Genomic DNA, 22,693 nt, shown 5'->3' with positions numbered 1-22,693 from the left:
ATTTCCAACGTTTTTGAAATTGCATTTACTTTGAAAAATAAGTATTGTCTTCATCCTAACCTAATGACTTAATTGCTTTGGCTGAGGGTTTCCAGGGACATGGCTGAACAGTCTAAAGGTAACTGCTCAAAGGTGTAACATTTTACAAACATGGCTCTGTAATGGAAAAAGCGTCTTAACACCAGGCAGTACAACCCTACACAGCTATGCAGACATGTGTATTTCTATTTCTGCCCAGGAATTTCACTTGCTTCCCCTCCTGCCCGACAGGCAAGAAGGTCAGCTGCCATGAATTTGGGACATCATAATTAAAAAATGAAAAATGGTATCATGAGTCTGTGTTAGGAACCTAACTGCTGGCTAGCTTATTCAATCCAGAAACCAGCAAAACTGGAGTGACTACCATGGATTATGTAATGTGGAAACCCTAAAATTCACTTTGGAAGGAAGTATGTACATGCAGCGTGCTAAAACAATATAAATAACTCAATACCATGAACACATATGCTGTCGCATATGACACTGACTGAGTTAAAGGGCAAACCGCTTATTAAAAACTATATTGACGGCAGATGCTTTGAAAAAATGCATTGCATTAACAACAGAATCAAGTATTTTCATACTCAGGACAGAACAGTCATTCAGATTTATCAGCCCATTAACTTTATATACACAGTGTTAGCTGCAGTTTAAGTGTGATGCGGTGCATCTGTAATGAGAAGTTCTTTGGGTGGCATTTTATAATTAAATATCTCATGAACTATTTGTAAGGTCAACAGAGATTAATGCAGGATGTCAGGCAAGGTCACCACATGGATTTCTAGAGAATTCCACCCTCTCAAAAAGGCGTTATCACAATAATTATTTTCTTAATACAGTAAATCACAACATGCACAATTTATACAGCAAAAACTCCACATGCATTAACAGTATAAATGAAGAAGTAATTTGTTTTGATAACTTATTTTGAAATAGAAAATATTGTAGCTTTAGGCTACCTGCAATGTTTCTCATTACTTTGGATAACTCACAGCATACACTTTCAGTATATGATAACAAAATATGATGGTTAAAGAGGTATCACACCTTAGACTGAAGAGGAGGAGAGGCATCATCAGGAATGGTTTCTGGAAACGCTGTCACACAGGTGGCCAGCAGAAAGCTGCAGCAGCTCCCAGCTCCCCCCACCCTAGCATCCCCTGGTAGTGAGTGGGGGGAAAGGAAGCTGTGTTCCTTCCAGGAGTGGTTACAGGGCAGCCACCCAGCACCAGGCTTCGGTCAGCTCGGACCGCATGCTGCAGCACCAGGATGTCAAATATACAACTTGAAATGGAGGAAAACCAGTAATTTCATTAACTAAGTGTTACTGCCTCACACCATCACTTAACGTCCTACAGCCAGCTTTCACAAGACCAGACTACACCTTATCAACTCTGCATCTGTTCTGAAGGGCCAAAACGATTTTCTGTGTCACTGAAAGACAAAGAAATAACCTGTATGTATTTTAGTGTGGTGTCTGAAAGTCACAGTACGACACATATCTAAAAGAAAAACCTTAAGTCTGAGTGCCTACTAGGAATTTTGCTTTTTCTTGTTCAAAGAACTGAATTTCTGAACAACTGTCCAGTTGTCAAAGTAACTCCTTCTGCAGTATTACATATGTGGTGTAAGGATTTTAAGAACCATGATCACATAAAGAAAAAAATCATGAGAACAGCGTTTCCTGGCAAGCAATATTTCCATTTTCAGCAAGTCTTCGCCTATCCTGTCCCCCTTTGGGGGCACCTTGCTGCAGTACAATCCCCTCGCAGGTGCACTGGGGACCAGACTCACACAAGACCAGAGCAGACCTCCAACAGCAAACGTCAGCCTGGGGCTTCACGCTGACACCCTTCTATTTCATGGCTATCCGAAGAACCTGCTCTAGGTGAGATGTATTCCAGATGGGTATGGTGGAAATGCTTCAAAACAAAGCTGTTCCAAATACCATACCTGCTGTTGGAGGTACTGGCATATCATGCTCTACTTGAGCAAAACATCTGAGAAAATAGCATCCTCTCACCTCCGTGGAAACGCGACGTTGTACTGTGGGTTCAGGGCAGGTCACACCAGCAAGACAGCAATACTGACTTACATCAAATTCTTATAGTACAGGCTGTATGTAAAATGCAGATCAAGTTTACTGCTAATGCCATCATCAACCAAAAGTGTAACCCAGTATTTCCTGTATTTTTTTCCTCCAACTAGTCTTTATTCCTGATCCTTCTCTGGCTCTTCACCTATTTCAGATATTACTTTACAGCCTTGATCTAAATTTTCAGCATTTAACGTGTCAAGGTTCATCTACATTAAAGACTGAATTTCAACCTATCAGTCAGCCAGACAGTTGTGCAGTGTTTCTGAGAGTATGATTAATAGGCGTTCAAAGCTGGAGTTCATAACTCTGCTAAGCTTAATATAACAAAAATAACATGCAAATAGATAAACAAAGACACTGGAGGAAAGAACTTGTGAGGATCAAAGAAGTGCCTCAGCCATGCTTCTGACAAAGCAACACCATCAGCTACAGGCTCACATCAGACCTATACAGCTGTGAGAATGGCAAAGACAAGGCACTGTTGATGGAAATTATCTGAGTTCTTTTCCATGGCAGATTAGGCAATGTTAGGCTCAATAGCCTTTTGAAAGTATAGCATAAATGAAACCAACTTCACTTGTGGAATGTGCCACTGGGAGACTGGAGTAGACAAAGCTCATGTCTGCATTGCCAACAGCTTCCAAATAACGCAGAGAGCACTCTGCACTGCTTAGAGTCTAATAAAGATGTCAGCATGCTCTTATTTCAGGAAACTCTAAAAGACAAATAAAGCTTATTTTGACTCTGTGCCCAGGTATCAGTCTGGAAAGATAAGAAGCCTGACTCAGCCTCGCACTGTAACAGAAAAACAGAGAAGAACCTGTTTTGTCCACCTGAGGACAGACAATCCCTTGTGCTGGCTCATTCAGAGACATGGGAAAGTCTCCTCCATCCTTTCATTTCCTGATACCTTTTGAAGAGACAAATAGCTTAGAAACTTAAAATGGGCAACAACGCAGAACACATGAGAAAACAAATAAAGACACAAAATAACTTCCCAATAACCCCAGTTTAAAAAAAAAACAAACAACAAGTATTTAAAGCAGAGTTCCGTATATGTGCAAGAAACTGTAAAAGAAGAAGAAGCAGAGAACTGTCAGCCTTTTTATTTCAGTTTGGAAAGGGCTGACAGAATAGTCCTGTTTACTAAAGCAGTGGATCTACAAATGAGTTATATGAAGATGTCAGCTGAAAAAAATGACAGACCTTTCTCTAGGATTCTCAGACATACAACTTGGTTTGTGAAGTGCTGCATAGCCAACCCTACATTTCCACACTGTCACAACCAGGACTGCACATCTTGCTGTTGTGAGCACTGTGTTGCATGTGCGCTCTCTCAACCAGCCTTTGCTTTGCCTTCCAAAAAAAATCAGTGGAAGAAGCACCACGCTTCATGGAAGATGAATTTCAGCCATCTACTGTGTGGAAGATGGAGGCTGTGCCTACACCAGTGACTTAAGCAGTGCTCCACGACGTTCCTGAGCTTCTGAACATGTTCTACAATTCAGTTGAAATGCCTGCTAGCTCAGTGCTGTTGTGTGCCAGCTAACACCCTCCCACGCAACTCCTGGGCATGGCTCGGGGCTGCGTGGGCAATGGACCATTCCCCACCTTTTCTGGAGGTGCACACCACCACCTTTTCTGGAGGCTAAGTGAATTTATCAGCATGGGTGCAAACCATCCCATGCTAACAGTCCACAATATGTTTAATCTACTAGTACAGTAATAAAGCTGTATTTATCTATTATTGTTATAGTATTACATTACTGTGTAACTAAAAAGGCAGCACTTACCCTGCACTTCATTAAAACAAAAATATAAAATTTATCATCATTATGAAACTCATTATCTGCATATTTTATAGGAAAATGAGTTGGAGTAAAAAATGACTTGGAAAAAACCAGAATGAGTTTTGCACCTTTTCTGACCAGAAGTCTTTGTTGCCTAGTACAAACCCTGGGAGTGAGACTACTCTCCAGTACAAGCAAGCAGAAACACAAGTAACGAAACCAATACAAAGCATGTCCTCAGTCATGCTGTGGCAGACAAGGCCTTCAAGACTTCTTGTGCTAAAGGGACAGAATACTGCTCTGTGAGACAATCAGCTCCTCTAAATCATTTTCAGGTTTGATGCACTGAACAGTGCACTTTGGAAGTAAGCGTGTACAGCTCACGTAACCAGGGCTCCCAACGGAAGGACAGTCCTCCTCTTTTATCATTACTACCAGTCCTCTCCCTGTAATAGCTTTGAGTTGAGACAATACGCTGCTTTTCAATTATTTGTTTTTTTCACTTCTCCTCAAAGGGACTTGGGCATCAGGTGAAGACTGGACAAGTGCAAGAGGAGAAATCCACTGCTGTGGAATAATTTTAAAGCTAACCAGAGAGTGGATGTTTTTTCAAGCAATACTGGCAATGAGTCTGTAGTGCTACAGAGATCTTACAGAGATTACAAAGGGGACTTTTGCCAGACTCCACATAAAACAAATACCAGCATGCTCAGGAACCTGGCTAAAATAATTGCATGAACCCAGGGCACTGCACTTGCATTTGCTTCTAGTGGATTTTGCACTATTAACATCAAATAGTCAATGCATAGATACGTAACCATCTCTGGTAAGATCACATTTACTCTCCATACCAAGGATAATTCCAGCAACACTGCAGTACTAATTTTGATATAGGATCAGAAAGCAACACTTTATACAGCACTCCTTGAATTCCACCATTTTCTATTAAATTCATCTGTGTCTGATTTTTACATCAGACACCTTGCACGCTTCCCCCACCCTCAAGTCTCCTTATTGCCAAGTATGTTTTTCTGTAGCCTACTGATCCACATTCCCAAAACGCATGTGTGTGAAGTAACAAAACTTGCCACAGCTCAGTTACGGGGGGAATTGCTCCACCAAGAGCAAGACCTAGCCAAGTGCTGAAAATGAGGATTAGTCAATCGAAGAGTCAGGAGTAGTGCTGACAGTCTCCTCTCTCTCACTCTACTAGCCCAAGGAATGTTTTTGGGATAAAAAAAAAAAAAAAAAAAAAAGAATTACATACATGCAATGCAGTCTTAAATGCAAGTGTTTTGGTTTAACTGGGAGGAGAATAAAGGATGTCAGAATTTCAGCAGAAGAGCTGGCCAATGCTGGGAAGCGCCGAGCACGGTTGGGGCCTCCCTCCCAGCAGCACCACTGCAAACCCCAAGACCAGTCACCAGCTCCACCGCTCCGTTCTGTTCGCTTGCTCAGCGCCGATTTCTTGGCAACCTCTTATTGTGGTGTTGCTTATTGTACGTTCAAAATACCTAATCTTTACCTTTTCCACTGAAGGATATTTTAAATGAACCAGTCTGTACTGAAATGTAAATAACACCCCTTCCTCCCCACCCCCCTGCCCCAAACACCAGAGCAAGGGAAAATAGTATCCTGGGTTACTCACATGTGTGCCTCGCCAAGGAATAATTTGATCCACCGCTAGTCAAACCAAATCCCTCGGGAATTTGACTGGAACTACGTGGCCGAGTGAGAAGTTTTGGAGGTTCGATTTCAGCTCCAAATTCTGCCCCAATCACCCCCAGCAGGACAATGGCTGTGGCTTGCTTCCGTCTCTCTTCATAGGACGTCGATATTTTTTTCATTTGTGGGAGACCAGACAGACAACCTAAAATGAAAAGTAAGAAATATGACAAAAATCAAAAGCAGGGCTGTTCTTTAATACTCCAAATAACATTGTGTTTCCCAGAGAAAATAAAAGATGTTTCTGTTTAACTTAAATCATGTCTTCAGGACAGTTACTGCCCTTACCAGGATTTTCGGCTGGTGGAGATGATTCCATTTTACTTTTCAGAACATACAACGCACGATAAAAGTCTAAATACCACCTATTGCAAGGTCTGTCTTCAGTGAAACCCACCCTTCAAAAACGCAAGATCTCACGGGGAAAAAAGAGCCACCAGAAAACTGTCTCATTTCACAGTTTTTAAAAGATCTGTGGAATTCTGTTTGTCTAGTTTTTATAAAAGGTGATTTTTGGTTTGCTTCTTGTTAATTTTAAATTTGCATAACAAGTTGTAATTTTTTTTTTTTTAAAGAAGAGAGATTTTTAGGATAACTTATTTTTATTAAACAAAAGCATCTTTTTGTTTTAGAATCCATCATCACATTCAGATTCTTACTAAATTTTAGCATAACAGTATATGCATTAAACCAAACTACTATTTTGTACACTAAAATGTTACATATGGTATTTCAACAAACATTCTTAAAAACAGTGAAAAAACCTCACTGTACTATGAGTTTTAAATAAAACTGAAATTTACACTGTTAGTCTAATGTAGCCCAGAGACTTCGAATTTCACTAAGCAGAAGAAGGTGTTTTTTTTTTTTTTTTTTTGAGTAAAGAAACAAAATCTTCCAAGAAATTGACTGGAATGAAAATACCATATTCATTTACTCTGACAAGTACAGTTCACTTTTACCTATAATACTAATTCACAGCATACTAGGAAATGCCCTACCATATATTCTACAAAAATAATGGAGTCTTAATCCACTGTTAAACCTTTGCCAAGAAGTCGGAAGGCACCACCTGGCACTGAACGAGACTTATCGGGCTTGTGGATTAATGAAGGGTGAATTAGCGAGTCGCACTGTACATCTCTCTCTGCTAATGGCATTCACACGGCTCGATAGGAAACAAAACATTACCTACGAGAAAGCTAACCAAATTTTAGAACCTGTGTTAGAAGACCATCCTCGTTCAGGCAACCAGGCTGCGGATGTGACGGCGATGTGCCAGCCAAAAGGGAGAGAAAAACAACAGAAAGCTTAACAATGGTAGTAGGGGAGGGGAAAAAAAAAAAAAAAAAAAAAAGAAAAAAATCAATAGTAACTGCCTTCAGAGGAAGAAGGATGAAAACGGGCTGTAACAGCCAAAGCAAAAAATATAACAGCTTTAATTGCTTAGCAATGGCTTATCCCACTCGCGCCATCTGCAGACACCAGTTTCTCATCAACATTTGCATATAGTCCGTTTGCACGTTACACCTTGCCGCAGCCTCCCGTCCCCGGCGCCCGAGGGCCGCCGGCGGGCGCGCAGCAGCTCCCGCACGGCTGCGCGCAGCGTGGCCCCGCACACCCCCGTCCCGGGGTGCCCCCCGCCAAAGGGCATCGCTGCGAATGACTGATGGCGGCTCCCTCCCGGCTCCCCGCGGCCGCCTCTCGCCCAGGTGCTCAGACAGAGCCCGGCGTGACATCTTAGATCAAGATGAATTGGCACAAACTCCTGATCCAAGATTGTTTTATACCATTTAATTTAGTTTCTTCCCCTGCTTGGATGAGCACAGCTCTGGTTATGGATTTCTATTCTAATGTGCTGCAGCAGGCGCGGGGAGCAGGCAGCGGAGCAGATGCTGGAGCAGGGGACGGCGGGATGCTGATCAATAGGCGAGGCGCTGACCCCGGCCACGCCGCCCGCGCCGGCCACGGCTCCCAGGCGAGGAAGAAAGGAAGAGCGAACACATGTGCTGCTTCCAGTAGGAAATTAAACCGCGGGGGCACTCGGCGCGATGCGCCCTCCCCCCCGCCCGCCTTTCATTTGATTACAGCAATATGAAGTTAACCCTTCGTTAGGTCCCGAAGGACGGATTTCAAGAGCGTCCTTCAAATTATAGGCCTGCCTCGGCAGAACTTCGGCGTGGTAACTCTAAACAGCCAACACCGAACCGGCGGGCGTCCGCCAGCTCCGTCTCAACCCGCGCCTCCCTCATCCCGCGGCCGGCCGGGAGCACTGCCGTTGCACAGCACGCGACGATGCGTTTCGTCTGCAATTAATACGGGATCCAGCAGGAAAACTCCCGGGCCTGCAGCGGCACGGTGCTGTGCGCTCGGCGTAGACTCGCAGCTGAGCTAATTCCTACCGCTGACCCCGCGACTCCAGCACCCAGATGTCGAGGAGATAACTCTTTGTTAACCAAAACAATGAATTCCAACCAGAACAGGGTGGGAAATATTCTTAGAGGTTCATTAGCAAATCGGCATCGGAGGGGTCTTATCCTGCGCGCTGCAGGAGGTTGGTCTACCTCAAAACAACAAACCCAAGAAACTAAAAAAACCAAAAAACAAAACAAAACAAAAACAACCCAACAAACACCCCCCCCCCAAATCGAAAAAACCCCAAAACAACAAAATCCCAACCCTCCTCCCAGCAACATTCCTCCCCAAAACCTCCAGATGAGAGGGGGAAAAACCCCCCTTAAATATTTTTGCATTTACTTTTTTTTTTTTTTAATTACTAGCAGAAACACACAATTAATTGTAATGATTTCCTCCAAATAAACTGGCAGCCATTTGGGAGATTTTAAAATGAAATAATGTCTATAAAAGTAGTGCTTTCTACAGTTTCATTTGTCTCATGAAAATTTGGTATTTTCTCACAGCGACGTGCCTCCATTTAATCATGCTAAAGGGTGACACACAGATCCATTTTCTTGACAGGACGGTTGATCACCCTATCACAGTAAGAAAATTAATAACCTCAAATAGCTCTATGTGGAAAACAGAAGCTACACTGGCGAAAGGACAAAAACATTCTACATTTTAGTTGTAAAAATAACACACTTCCAGATCCACACACCAAAAGAGAAACCTATCGTGTCCGTGCGCTTACCCAGCTGGGTTTTCTTTAGACAAAATGACCTTATTAAATATTTCAAAATATCTCCGTTTTTGGGAATTAAACATCCCCAACTGCTTAGAGGAGACAGCTTTACAGATAGAGCAAAGCATATTTATGAAGTCTTTAAAATATAGGTAAAATATTTCAGAAGTTTAAATTATTTAAAAGGCTGTGAGATATTGATTACTTCATTTAAAAAGCAGTCAGAGAGTACAGCCATGAGGTCAGGATAAATTTAACAGTTTGAACCACTTTACTAAATAACTCTAAAGATCACATTAATTGGCTTTGCACAGTTCTTGAGTAAAATTAATTTTATCCTAGCTTACAATAAAAGGATTAAAAGACAAATTAAGTTCTCCAGGTTTAACTGGAATAGGAATCAATGGATTTGAATTAAAGCTGAGGCGGTTTTATGAGAGATGGACTGCTACCAGATACTTCATATCTGCTATTAGGCGCATACTGATGGTACTCCCGTATTGTATTAGGTATTAAAGCATCGCAGAAGTAGGTGCCAGACCCATTTATTACTATCAAACATACCGTCTGAACCCATGGTGCTGCCGCGGTGGTTCTGAGCACAGAAGGGTGGCCTCCGGCGGCCCCAGTCCACCAAAACCATGCCCAGCCCTGCTCCATCAAACAGCCACCAACACGGAGAGCCACCCAGCCACAGCGTGGTGAATGACAACCCAACACAATTAACTACAGGGTTGTAATTGCGTCCTATGATTTAAATGAAAGCGTAATCACTGAGATTTAGTCGCAACATTTAATGTGCATAAAATTCTTTAAAGTGAAAAAACCTAGGAAAGATGTTGCAGTAGCCCCATTTCCATATGCTCTGACAGCCAAGAGAGAATCCTCATCTGAGCTCAAATACAGCGCCAGGTACACCAGAGCGAGGGTCTGCAGGCTTTCGGCAGCGGTAAGCCCGTTAATATATATAAAATTTTGAAAATATATGTTTGAAGTGAATAAAATAATTTGCTCAAGACCACAAACATACTTTGCATCAAATGTGGTAGAGAACTCAAACCTTGCATCCCAATCTGTTTTTTTAAGGGTACAAAGAAAACCGACAACTAAAGCCCTCTCGATTTTTGTCACAGCTCATTATTTCCCAGCACTGAATGCACACAGTCAGAATTCACTATCTATAGATGAAAGCTTACAAACTGAACTCCATGGAAAGCATCATCACTTTTCTGTCCTGTCTGACAGGTCTCTCTCTCCATTTCTTCTGACAAGTTTTCTGTTTATTTATGAAGGGGAGGTTTGTAACTGGGCAGGCTGGGATAAGGATTTCCATCCATCCTTCTTTTTCCTCTCTCTCTTTCAGGCTTGAAAAAAATACATAGTTAAATTCAGAGAATCCTCACAGTCCTTCCATCAGATGCCAGGGAGGAAGCAAACACACACCAAAATGTGGTAGAGACTGAACTTATTGGCAACAACCACTGAAACTGTTCACATTTGCAACTGTAATCATTTTTCTGTACCAGATGGGATATGATACAAGAATGCACAAGAGCTACAGGGGGGGAATGCAATTTTGCTTAGATTCACCTTGACTGTCAATAATTTAAAATATTTCTTCATGTCAGTTGCACTATTTTCTTACAGTAAATAAATTTACATAATGCTCTGCTTGTGAACTAAAAAGGAAATAGCAAAAAAATTTAAGAAAACTGTATACTAGATGTGCCTATGACAGATACTTATCCTTACCTTTAATTGTTCAGGATTCTTAAACCAGTCAAGGCCATGCTATGGGTTTGCCTACATTTCTAGTTTTTCAGATTATACACAGATGAATAATTACAGTAATTTCAGCACCTCCTGAAAGCTTATAAAGCCAGAGAGTTCACAATAAATCAGAACTGAAAAAAATATTATAAAGAAATAACAATAACAGAAAGTGACCACGAGGAAAATGTAGAAAGACAGGAAACAATCTATTTTATCTAACCTTATGAAAACTGTGGTTACTCATTACTAACCTCACATTATTAAAAGTATTTTGATTGCTTGAAAGTGCAGCCATTCCTATATACACAGCTCCCTCCACCGGCACAGCAGAGAAGGGTCCCCGTGAGCCCAGCAGGGCAAACGGCGAAGGATGCTCTGGGCCGGGACAGGCGGCAGCTGGGGCTCGGACCCATCTCACCTAACTGAGCTCCTGACACCTCACTCTCAATGTGTTACTACAAAATATTAAGTGACTCCATACAGTCTCTTCACACCTCTACAGTTTGGCTTAGTCTGGAATAACCACCTTAGTTTTTAAGAAAATTAAGCACCTTCCCATGACAGCAACAACAGCAGCAGCAACAACAAAACCCAAACCAAACCACCACCACACCCCAGAACCCCCAAAAGATAGCGTGGGTTTTGGATGCGGGTCTTTTGCTTACAAGTGGTCTTTGCTAAATACAATTCTGGTAGTTCAAGTTACATTTGCTTAATTATTATTTGTTCCTACTATCAGAGTGTAAATGCAACACGTGAGAAAATTCGGTCCAACAGAAGGAAAAATAAATCTGTGTCTAAGCTTACCTTTTCTTTGACTCCTTTCTGCTGTGCACAGCCTCTACACAGGAGCTGAAGTTCCTGCCTGGAAGTGCCAACACCAACGGGAAGCTCGGGAACTTCTCCCAGGAAAACCCTGTCAGCCCACCCCTAAGACAGTAACTTCTCACAATGTATTTCCTTATTTCCTCAGTCACTACATGCACTCAGAATGCTTGTACTAAAGATAGTGCTAAATACCACGGAAAGACCTCTTCTGATAAAATAACGTATAAAGAACAATTGTGAAAGGACACGTACCCAGGTGAAATATGCCACCGAGTGCTGCCAAGTGTGTGCCAAAGTTAAAGCTACCTTGGTGAAGGTTTATCTTACGCATTCATTCTCCTACCACTTACAACAAAGGCAAGTATAGAAAGCTTTTTTCTTTGGAGCAACTTATTTCTATTTTTGTTCTTTTGTTCATTGATAGTGACAAAATATCTGCAAATAGGGAAAACTGACACATTCCTGAAGTTGTGATCTTTACTGCTTCTAAGCCAGAGCAATTCCATAGTCTTTAACATATTTATGAGATTTACATGAGTGCAGACTGAAAGCTCCCATATTTTGTGAAACTAATTTTTTTTCTCCTCCCACATTAAAAAAAAATATTTTCCAACTTGACTGCCACCATGACAGTCAATATATGTCAGTTGAGCACAACACAGAAATCTGGCAATACAGTGGCTAAAGAGATTATCTGTGATTGCTAACTCTGAAACATAATACTTATCTTCTATGGTTATTAAGCATTTTTTACCATTTTCATGTTTGCTGTTTTCATAGCACTTCATGTTGGGCTGTTCCAGGAAACACATATGAGAGGGAGAATCAAACACAGATTTCAAACAGTAGCTTGGTCACTAAGACATAACACATTTTGTAATCAATCTTTTTACTATTCCTATAATTGAGATGAGAACTCTAAAAGATTAAAACCAAACTACACTGTAGCATTATCCATATATAGCTGAAATTCACACTGTTTGAATTAAAATTTACTCAAAAAAAGAAGCACGGGCATCTTAGCATCATAACAATTAGTATTTTTAAATTAAATTGCTTGCTGTGTTTTATAAAGGTATCTGCTAAAAAATATTAGACACGGGAAGGGAACCACATAAAAAAAAACCAATACATTTTGTGAAAGTTTCCTGCACATTTCTATTATTCTCATTGATAAGGTGTATATGTTTTAAAAAGAGATATGTATGTGTTTAGATAGTGAAAGAGGACTCGATAAAACCACTTGAAAATAAATTAGGTAAGGATGAGCAAAATAACTGCTCTGGAATAAAAACAAGAGCTGGTTTTGGGGGGCTTTGTTTTGTTTTGTTCCCCTTCCCCCCACAAAGGTCTCCTCTCTGTTGGCACACTGAGCTGATTTATTTGATAATGCCTGTCTTGCTATTTTCTTCTCATGTCCACAGCGAGGTATTTGAAATAATGGAGCTTTGTTACTACTGTAAAGACTGGAAATGTTTAAACCTTATTTTTTTAATATTTCATAGGACATCTTACAACAGACAAGTTTAATAACTAAGTATCAGTAAATCACATAGCTTTGTATTATTAAAGGCAGGACATTTTCTGGTTTACTTTTTGATAATGTATTCCCTGTGTGATGCCAGTAATAAGGTTTCGTGCAGGTAGCCAGCCGCAGCAACTTCAAAAGACAGGAGAATTATAAAACCTCTCATGGTGAATAATAACATTTATTAGGTGAGTATAGAATATTATTTTTAGAAAAGACCACTGCAGCCACCAAAAGATTTTAAAAAATTGGAAAAAAAAAAAAAGGTTCCTCTTCCTTAAATCTTTCATTTAAGACCCTATCTCAAATCAAAGGGTCTGACCCCACCGACGACCTTGGGTCAGACACCCGGGGAGGTCAGAGTCCACATGTAAATCCCCGTAGTTTATCCACACGCTACACTGAAACATGCGCTACTGAAAAATGGCAATGTATTTGTTAATTAAAAATGGTAGTTTTCAGGATAACGAAACCTGCCAGGAATCCGTTAGCCTCCCATCAAAGCATTACATAGTAGCTACTGGCAGCCTTAAGGGTTAAGACACTGATTTTCTTCTGCATAGGTGGTGCTATTTTAAAGCCAATAGTGTGTTTAAACCCACACCAATGAAATCAATACAGCACTGCTCTACTCAAGGTGAGACCAAATAAACCTGTCGGAAGCTCTGAGAAATAGGCTTTGCAGTACACATCGAGTGCTAAGTGCCTTTCAGCCCAGAGATCTGTCATTAAATAATCATTAGCCATCATTCATTCTTCCTAAAAAGCTCAACGCCTGAACTTGTTCAGTATCCACTAGGCATTAGTGCAGCCCCCCCGTGCTCATTAGCGCTTCGGGATGGTTGCACCGCTCCTCAACAACGCGCTGCCTTGGTCCAGCACGCCTGGAAACGACCGCTCCTCCACGAACACAGCGCTCACACACCTCCCAGCCTGCCAAGCCTATTTCATCCACCAAGCACGCCCTAAAAATTTTACAAATGAGCGTTTAAGTCACTTGGCTTTCTCTTGCAACAAGACAAATGTGTAGTACGGCTCTCTGTGTTTACCCACGCGCTTAGGATTTGCCAAAAACATTCTGTACCTTGGAAAAGCCGAACAGCATTGCCTAAATCCCGGGCTGCTTCACACATTCAGATTAAAGCTAGTGACAGATGACATGTATTAATTACTTTCATACAGTTATAGATTCTTATCTGGCCTCGCTGCAACTTTTTTTGCAGCAGGAAACATTGACTTGAGTGCCAATTATTACTTTATAACGAAGCTATATGAAACTAGCAGCAAACTGGTTTCATCTATGTAACAGCAAATACTAAGGTTGCTAATGTCAGTCACTGTCCATCTGTAACATACTAATAAAAACCCAAGAGATTTAATAGAAGCAAGGAAAACAATGATAAATTTCATCTTTGGAATATACAGGCATAGAGGTTAACCTGTTTTCTCTTAGCAATAAACCTTCCTGTTTTCACCAATGCTTTGTGAACTCTGTGCTGAAAACATCTGTTTGCTTTCAAAAAGCAAGCAAAAAATGAGCTGTTTTCTTCAGTATGCGTAAGCTTGACTAAGCAATCATCATCTTAAACTAATTTAATTCTATTATATGCCATATAGCCCAAAGTATTTAATTACTTGAGAATAAATTTTACCAGTGACATTTGATTGTTTCATACCACATCCGAAAGCCACAGATGTCAGCTATGTAAGTACTAATTGTCCCCCAACCTTGCCGTTTCAATTTTTAGATGTAGTTTTGTGCTGCAATTTCCAGAAATCTGTATTTCTCTTCATAACTGTCTACATAAATGAGTCATAAATAAAAGCATTTTAAATGTGTGTCACACCTTTTCAAAATTTTGATTATAATCACTTTAATGTCACTTCTAACAAGGGAAGTTTTGATGCATTAACTCAGTGCTTTAAAAACAGCAAGTCACACTGAATAAAACGTGCCTGATATTTCCCCAACTGAACAGCAGAGAATCCATTTTGTCTTTGACTATTTCCCTGCTCTCAGCCCTGCAAGGAAGCAGCATCCTCACCCATTTTGTGTTCCCAGATGCTGCAGCACAGTGAAATATTCCGTCATAAAAGGAATGGCACAGCAGAAGAGAAAATTCCAGTAAACTGCCACAGATTAGAATGGTGGCTGCAAAAAGTACTTATGCTACGTAGAAAAGCACATTTTCCGCATGAGCCCAGCAGCCTTATGAAAATTACAGCGTGATGTCTGTCTTGCAGCTTTCTAAATGTATGACAACTGAGCATTTAAATAACTCTACCATCAAATTATACATCTTGTACTTCCATCAGAGAAACGAAATATTACAGAACAGTGAAAGACTGTATTACTAACATTTGTATTAAAAGTAACTAGTTTGCACATAACTAAACCCAGATAAATGTAAACATAAGATTTTATTATTTTTCCAACAGCACTTAATAAGCTGTTAATAAGAGACAATTAAATAAATTTATTGTTGAGTTCCAGATCTCTCTAGACACAGGTAAGACTCCAATAAAACCAGTACAAATCTGGACTTCACATTCTGAAGTATGATTATTATTTTATTGAAAGGAACATAAGAGTAAAGCTATTTTAAATTATAGTCATTTTGAAACCAAATGGCAACTTTTTTGATGCTTTATGAAAAAGATGTTGTTCCTATTGGAAATCAATAGGAAGGCAGAAGAAATTAGATAGCTATGATTTGCCAAGAAATCAATAAGAAATAGAGCAATATCAGAACCCACGTTCTTTAACTTTTACATATTAAAATTTGACTTGCATGTGAACAGAAATTTAAGAACTTACAGGAGAAAACACATGAGGTGCCATTGTATTTTTGTGATGTATCCATCACATCATATCTGACAATTTAAGGTATTTTGCTTTTAAGACCTTTCCGATTTTGACAGACTAAAATACATTCCCACTGCTTAAAGACATTATTTAATTTGAAATGATTTAAAACATCCTTAAGAACATTCTGTAACACAAAAAATCACTGTCAAATATTTATTTGCAGGCACCTCCTATGATGCTTTGCATCAGCCATCACTGGGAGGGGCTGGGGGAACCTACAGCTGCAAAGGCACCAAACCTGCACTTACTAAATCATGGGGCAAGAACAATGGGTAGTGCTGAGCAGCACCCCACAACAAAGCAAGTTTTTCTATACAGCAATATTCGGGGGAAAAGGAAAGCTTTTAGCAGCGTAACAGAGAAAATTTAGACTAAGATGGGGGTAACTTTCATCAGGAATTTTTTGCCCCAACTTACCCTCCCTGCAACCCCCCCCAAAACCCAACAAAAAAAACCCCAAACCCCTGTGTTGGGAGGTACTTTTCAGCACTGTTCCAGAGCGTTCCCATACAGCCTTTGCAATCCAGGTATGTCCTGGTGTGACAGTATAGGTACACAAACACATTTCAGTTCCTGCCCCATGCCTACAGATGGAAAGGAATTCCATTGATAATGTGAAACACATTTTAATATTTATTTGTTGCTTGTTTAGCAAAATAGAGAGTCTTTAGACCAACATTCTTTAATACTTAAACAAGTTTTATTTAAACTATAGTAGACTTTACTTTTCCGTGGGATCATTTTAATCAGACAGCGAAAGCAACAAGAGGCAATTCTCATTTTCTGATTCGCTTTCATCTGACACAGCTAGAAACTGGAAAAACAGCATCTCTTCAAAAGGCAGGTGCAGGTTTGCGCGGGAGCAAGAAGCGGCAGCAGGGAGGGAGGAAGGAAGCCGTGGGGCAGTACCAGAACCGCACCGGCCCTGCAGAAGCTGAAGACCCTCCGCCAAGGCCGGGGAGCCCCAGGGCTGGGGAACCCCAGGGCCGGGGAACCCCAGGGCTGAGCCGATGCGATGCAATGCACGACCCTGCGAAGCAGTTCCCACCCTGGTACAGGCAGAGAGGGACCCGGCGCTGCCTTTCAGCACGTGCGATTTACACACGGCTTTATCGAGGGCTCCAGTGCTGAATACAGAACACACTCTATTTGGCTTTCAGTCAATTAAGCTTTAAGCTGTCAGCAAACAAGACTTTTAAGTTAATTTTGAATCACCACAAATCAAGTTGAAGGTTGTGAAAGGGCACGCTCACATGCCGGCATGAAAAAAGGCAGTTTAATTGCCTCTGAATAGCTATTATATGCTGCAATTGGCCTATTGAATCTTAGATGATCTATTTATTTATCAAAGTGCAAAGACTAGTAAAAGAATGAAGTGTATGAACTTTCATCATCCTCTCTTGCATAAGTAGGTAAAATTAAAGTTTTTGCATATAAGTAGTACTCTCGAAATTATATCTTTTAACACAGGTCAATATGTTTACATTATATTTTACTTTTGAATAGTTACAGCTGTCCAAACTACAGCCGAAATGTGAAAATAAGCAATTTCCAATACAACAAGGCATTGCTATTTTTTTTTTAATCTTCCATCAGGTTTTTCATATACTATGTAGATAACTGATGTTTTGAACCTGCTAGCTTGAAAACCTGACTATCCAGAAGATATAGAAAAATGCTGTAAAATGCTATAAAACCAGCTGCTATTAAAGTGTGTTACAAAAAACTGCTACAAATTTCATACTAGACCTCTGTCTTCATGAAAAATAGTTTTGTTTAGAATAAAATGACATCAGACAGCACCCACAGGAATGGGTCTTCAGAACTTAAAAGTTTTTTCATTGATCTACCTAGAAAAACTGCAATGCAAACTACAGAAATGCCATTTTTAAAATGTATCAGCAGAACTAATTAATTTTAAGAATAACATTCTCTAACTTTGCTGTGACTAACCCTATGCTTAAAATACACAGTTAACCATGAAAAGGGTTGAGCTGGTTTCTTAAGACAAGGCATACATATATATACACACACGCCCACGGAACAGTAAAGTCTAGAATTATCACAAGTGAGTGGACAAAATTTCTCTTTTTGTAACTAACTACAAGAAGATGCGTTCAAATGTTAATAGTCCAACCAGCTGCAATTCTTCACTTGTTAAATGATGCAAGATGCTGACTAGGTATTCTCCTTCCCTTCAAATCCTACTCACAGAGCAAGACAGCCTGGGGGAATTCACATCATGTGTTTTAGGTATCTGAAGGACAACCTAATTGCCTTGAGTTACTGGAAAGAGGTAGGGAAGGAAATTCAGAACGCCAAAATCAGGAGCCTCAAGGTACAGATTGGTACCCACTGTTCATTGCTCTGAATGTCAGCCTGGTCCCCTCTACAGCTTTTGTTTTTCATTGCTCCTTTCACCCTGGTGGAAGATTCACAAACTGAAATTGTGATAATGGCTCCCCTACCCACTTAACATTGGCCTCAGTCAAAACACTCCATGTTTTATGTTCTTCCTATCATCAGGTCCTGCAAAACTTGCATGAAGAAGTGTGGTTTGCATATAGAAACTGAAGAATTATGCATAGCTAAAAAAACCTTCAAAGAATCATTGAGAAGTAGTGAAAAAGATCTGCCAATGATGGAAAAAAGTAACCAAAACTACATGCGTGAAAAGTTCGCCCTTGAAGCACTGGAAGAGACCAGGTGTAAGGAAAAGATGTGGTTATGACTAAATCTCTCTTTTCACACCTGCATTTAATCAAGCTGTCCCATGTCATGAGGAAAGTCCAGCTGGAGCTCTGGAAGAAGAGGCCACTGCTCCGGCGACTGCTCAGGCTCTGCGGGGCTGGAGAAGGGGAGAGGAGAGGCTGGCCGCAGGCTGCGTCATGGAGAGCATGGGAAGCGAAGCCCAGGACAGTCCTGCAGGCACGGCCCAATCTGCCAGACTCATGCTGTTACGACTACCTCCTGCTTGCTCTGAGCAGCGCAGCTCATTACACGGCATGAAGAGAGACGGGCCAGGAGGATTTTCTGGAGAGAGAAGCAGAGCTTCCACAGAGCACTTTGATTCATGCAAGAAAGATGAATGTTTAGGGCAAATGAGATGCAACAGCTACTCGCTACGTCCAGGTGACCACACAAGACTTTCCTTGGGCAGGAAGGTGAAGGATGGGGGTTTTACAGCACATATTTATGATCTCATCCTGGCATACCATGCAAACTGGTACAGACCACAGTCCTGCTATCACAAACAATTACCTGGTCAACAATTTCTGCTCAGCCTGTTATTGTGCTACTGGATACCTGTAGCTAGTTCTGGGATGTCAACACAGAAAAATATTTTCTTCTTTCTTTTAAGTCAAACATAGACTTAGTGCTGAGACAACACCTGATATTTTTGAGAAGGAAAATAGGTCAGAGAAGGTGATAGGGCATTAAAGTCACAAGAGCAGTACACAGAGCAAATGTGTTTTAAACTGATGAAGTGGGGACCTCTGAAAGGATTACCCCAAGAAATGCAGTCTACATATTGTCAGGGTTACAGAAAGTGTTCAGATGACATATGAAGGCATATGAACCCACGGGTGAGGAGACCACTGGATCCATGCAGACCTTATCTCTTCCTTCACGAATCAAAGCAGACCCTAACGCACCAGCAGTTTAACTCTGAGTTATAGAGATGTCCTGTACCCACACAAGTGAACTCTGCCCATGTTTGGTTCTTTTAATAAGCAATATATAATTATAAATGAAATTGTGGCTTGACATTTTAAACCTTATTTAACTTCTATGTCAATTTTCACAAGTGAGTCCAAAAACGTAAATTAAAAAAGCGCAGAGGTTTCAGGTCTTTATGTCACTACTTCATTGCCTCGGGAATTCGTATAACCTCAGTGCAATAGCATTTAGATATCTACGTAACAAACACAGCCATTTCAGAATTGTTATTACTGCTGTTGATGCAGTAAATTCATATTCTGTGATGAACTTAGTGGATTACAGATGGAAAACAGCTCACCTGTTGCATAAAACAGTAGACAGTGATCTCAAACTACAGATGTCCAGTAAGGTTAAACAAAAAAACCCTTCCCGATTTCAGAAGTTGCTTCAAGACTAAAGGAAACCTTGAAGTTGTATGTTATATTTAACAATATATTGGTCATCAAGTAAATGATTCATGTAATAATAACCAGCACAAGCTTCTGGGAAAGTAATCTCCACATGAAATTCCTAGACTCCAGTAGTTCTTATGGTGACACTTGTAAGAACTGTCTTCCATGTGTAAATGGTTAATTTACACAAGAAAATACTGCTAAAAGCCACGGATACTATGCACATTAGCAGCAGAACAGCTTCTTAAAGCATTTGGTCCATGATTAAAGCTAACATCCCAAGACACTTACACCTTGCCAGCACTGTTATATTTAGCATGTGCAATCAAGCTTAAACTTACTGAGGTGGATTAAGGGAAATCTGAGAGATGTTTGTCACCACGCACCTTTCTGAAATGCCGGACGTTAGAAGGAGCTGTACCAATGCTGTCACACGTCCCAAAGCCAGCATGGGGATAGCGTTACCTGCATTAGCTGTGTTTTACCGAAGGCCTCAGAGCTGCTGCACTTCTTGCTAGGGCTGTGGCACGTGTTGCAAGGGACTTCCCTGCCCGCTACCATGCAGGGAGTAAAACTCCCGTCGAACATTAAAACACAAAGGCTTGCTGTGCCTCTGAAGGAATTCTTCAAATCTAAGACAAACATGACAACATAGACTTTTTTTTTTTTTTTTGCAAAACAACAGCTGTAAAGAAGCTGGCTAAGAACTGTAGCAAAGCTGGTGGCCTTGCTATGTCCCAAATGCATTGCCCAGCAATGACAGAAAACAGAAACTGCTTATACGCTCATGTGCCTCAACCATCGAAGAAAACATTGTATAGAAATTTAAGCATATTCCTGTCACACACTTTAATGCCGTTACACTATTATTAGAATGAAAAAAGAAAACCCAAGAAGTATGAGACTTACGAAGCTTTTGGTTGCAATGCTAACCAAAAAGGAGGCATAACAGAATAAAGAGAACACAAAAAATGAGGACTTGCAAGAACACTAGAAAAACTGTGCTTCAATACATTTCTTTTATAACCTGTGCCTCTTTAAAACTCCACTTCTACACCTGAAGAAATTACTCTAAATAATTTTGACTGTAACTATCTTTCAAAAGTCGTTGATTGAGTTAAGGAAAACATCAACACTGAAGCGTCTCTGCCTAATGTCACTGAGAGAAGAATACAATTAAGGTATAAATGTTTTTCTAAGACAAAGAGAACTAACTTTTCCCAAGTTAATATGGTTTTTCAGAGTAACTACAACACAAAAGGAGACTGCGCAGCGCTGGAAGAAGACATCTGCCACCAAAACAACAAAAGAATTTCAGACAGGAGTCCCAGATTGATTTTCACAAAGTACTGACGTATAAAGCACACATTGATGCCGACTTCCCACTTTCACACACAAAATAAGACTGTGTAAGGACTGATACTACTTAGACACATTATGCGAAGTTTAGTATTAAGCTATATATCACCAAGTAATTACAGATACCAGAAAGTTTACAAAACTAAATGAAAAAAGTTATGTTTTCAAATACAAAAGCAAGCATTTGTAGATGAATGCATGTTAAAGACCGCTTCTTGTGCTACACTAAAAAAATCAATATTTAATACCATCTTTATTCAAAACCGCACCGTCTGCAAATATGGCTTCCATGTAATATACTGATTCCACTGAAATATGTGATAGATGAAGTAAATACTTTAAAATTTGAAAAGTTACTTACTCCTGTGATTAAGTTCTGGCCCGTAAATTAGTACGACACAGTGTAAATACATAGGTATAGAGAAAACGCTAAACTTAATTAACACACCGAAACATCCACCCTGTAGACATGGCAGCTCTGCCAGGTTTTTACGCTCAGCAGATTCGCTGCCCTCGTGGGAGGCAGGAAGAGAGGCCGGGCTGTCCCCAGCAGCTTTCACTGCCAGTCCCTAACTACACAAACCCCGCAGCAGACGGGTAACTGCAATCAGAGTTGTGCACACCCTTTCCGAAGCAGCTCCCCGAGATGACACCTTCCAGCTGGCAGACAAGCAGCTGCTGAACAATGTGAAGCTGGCACACGTGGCCAGGTGCCCAGGTTTTTCTGTTTTCAGTTCCGTGGCTCACAAGCTGAAGAAAAACTGATGTTGCCTCCCACAGAGGACAAAGATATTTAACAATGCTGCAATCCAAGTTGGAGCTTAAAACCTATGTATATCGCCTTTTGTTAAGTAAATAACGTTGAAATTTTTATTCAAGTTTGCTAACTTTTTCAGCCAATGCACTTTTTTTTTTTTTTTTTTTTAATCAACAGTCATTTTTGAAGTGTCAGTTATTTCTAAATCAACATAAATGTTACGACTAAAGGCGCGCTGGCAGCCTGGTTCGTATCGGGCTCTGTGGCAGCCCTTGCCCAGCTCCTGCTGCAGCTGCCAGGCCCGGCTGAGGACAGACCCTGCAGCGCTCAGCACTGCCCACAGCTCCCAACTCTGCAAATGCTTTGCTCTACGCTTCTCCATTAATTAGAAAACACCCCACCAGTACCCAAACAAACCAGTTTTCTTGAATTAGTACTTCCTTAATGAATACATGTAGCACTCTCCCAACGCTGACAGATGCCATTCAGACAGATGTCAAGCCCATAACGCCCTCACAGAGAGCAGAGCTCTTAATGGCGTTTACTGGGCGACATCTGCTTGACTGGCAGATGCCCGTATCTTTTCCAATACATGCAGCTTTGTTGAAAAAAACCCATGTTTTTACATGAATTATGTTCCCTTAAAAAAAAAAAAGGAACAGAATTTTAC

The 22,693-nt window shown here is 40.7% G+C and overlaps 1 protein-coding gene across 8 annotated transcripts in view; it reads right to left on the bottom strand.

Moving 5' to 3' along the window:
- The window catches only part of WDR7 (WD repeat domain 7), a 151,801-nt gene that overhangs the window by 65,206 nt on the left and 63,902 nt on the right, over window positions 1–22,693 (bottom strand). For 6 of the 8 annotated variants that reach the window (XM_030004989.2, XM_030004988.2, XM_030004987.2 and 3 more), the window contains 2 exons: window positions 6,873–6,908; window positions 5,576–5,797 (listed from right to left, as the gene is read on the bottom strand). In XM_030004989.2, coding sequence (XP_029860849.1) covers window positions 5,576–5,797; window positions 6,873–6,908 — 258 coding nt within the window. The remainder of the gene's footprint in view (window positions 1–5,575; window positions 5,798–6,872; window positions 6,909–22,693) is intronic. The other 2 variants (XM_030004985.2, XM_030004990.2) reach the window with 1 other exon arrangement.

This window comes from Aquila chrysaetos, chromosome Z (assembly GCF_900496995.4).
Source record: "Aquila chrysaetos chrysaetos chromosome Z, bAquChr1.4, whole genome shotgun sequence".
NCBI lineage: Eukaryota > Metazoa > Chordata > Aves > Accipitriformes > Accipitridae > Aquila > Aquila chrysaetos.
Note: the sequence above shows the minus strand (reverse complement) of the source record. Positions and strands in the feature narration are given on the sequence as shown.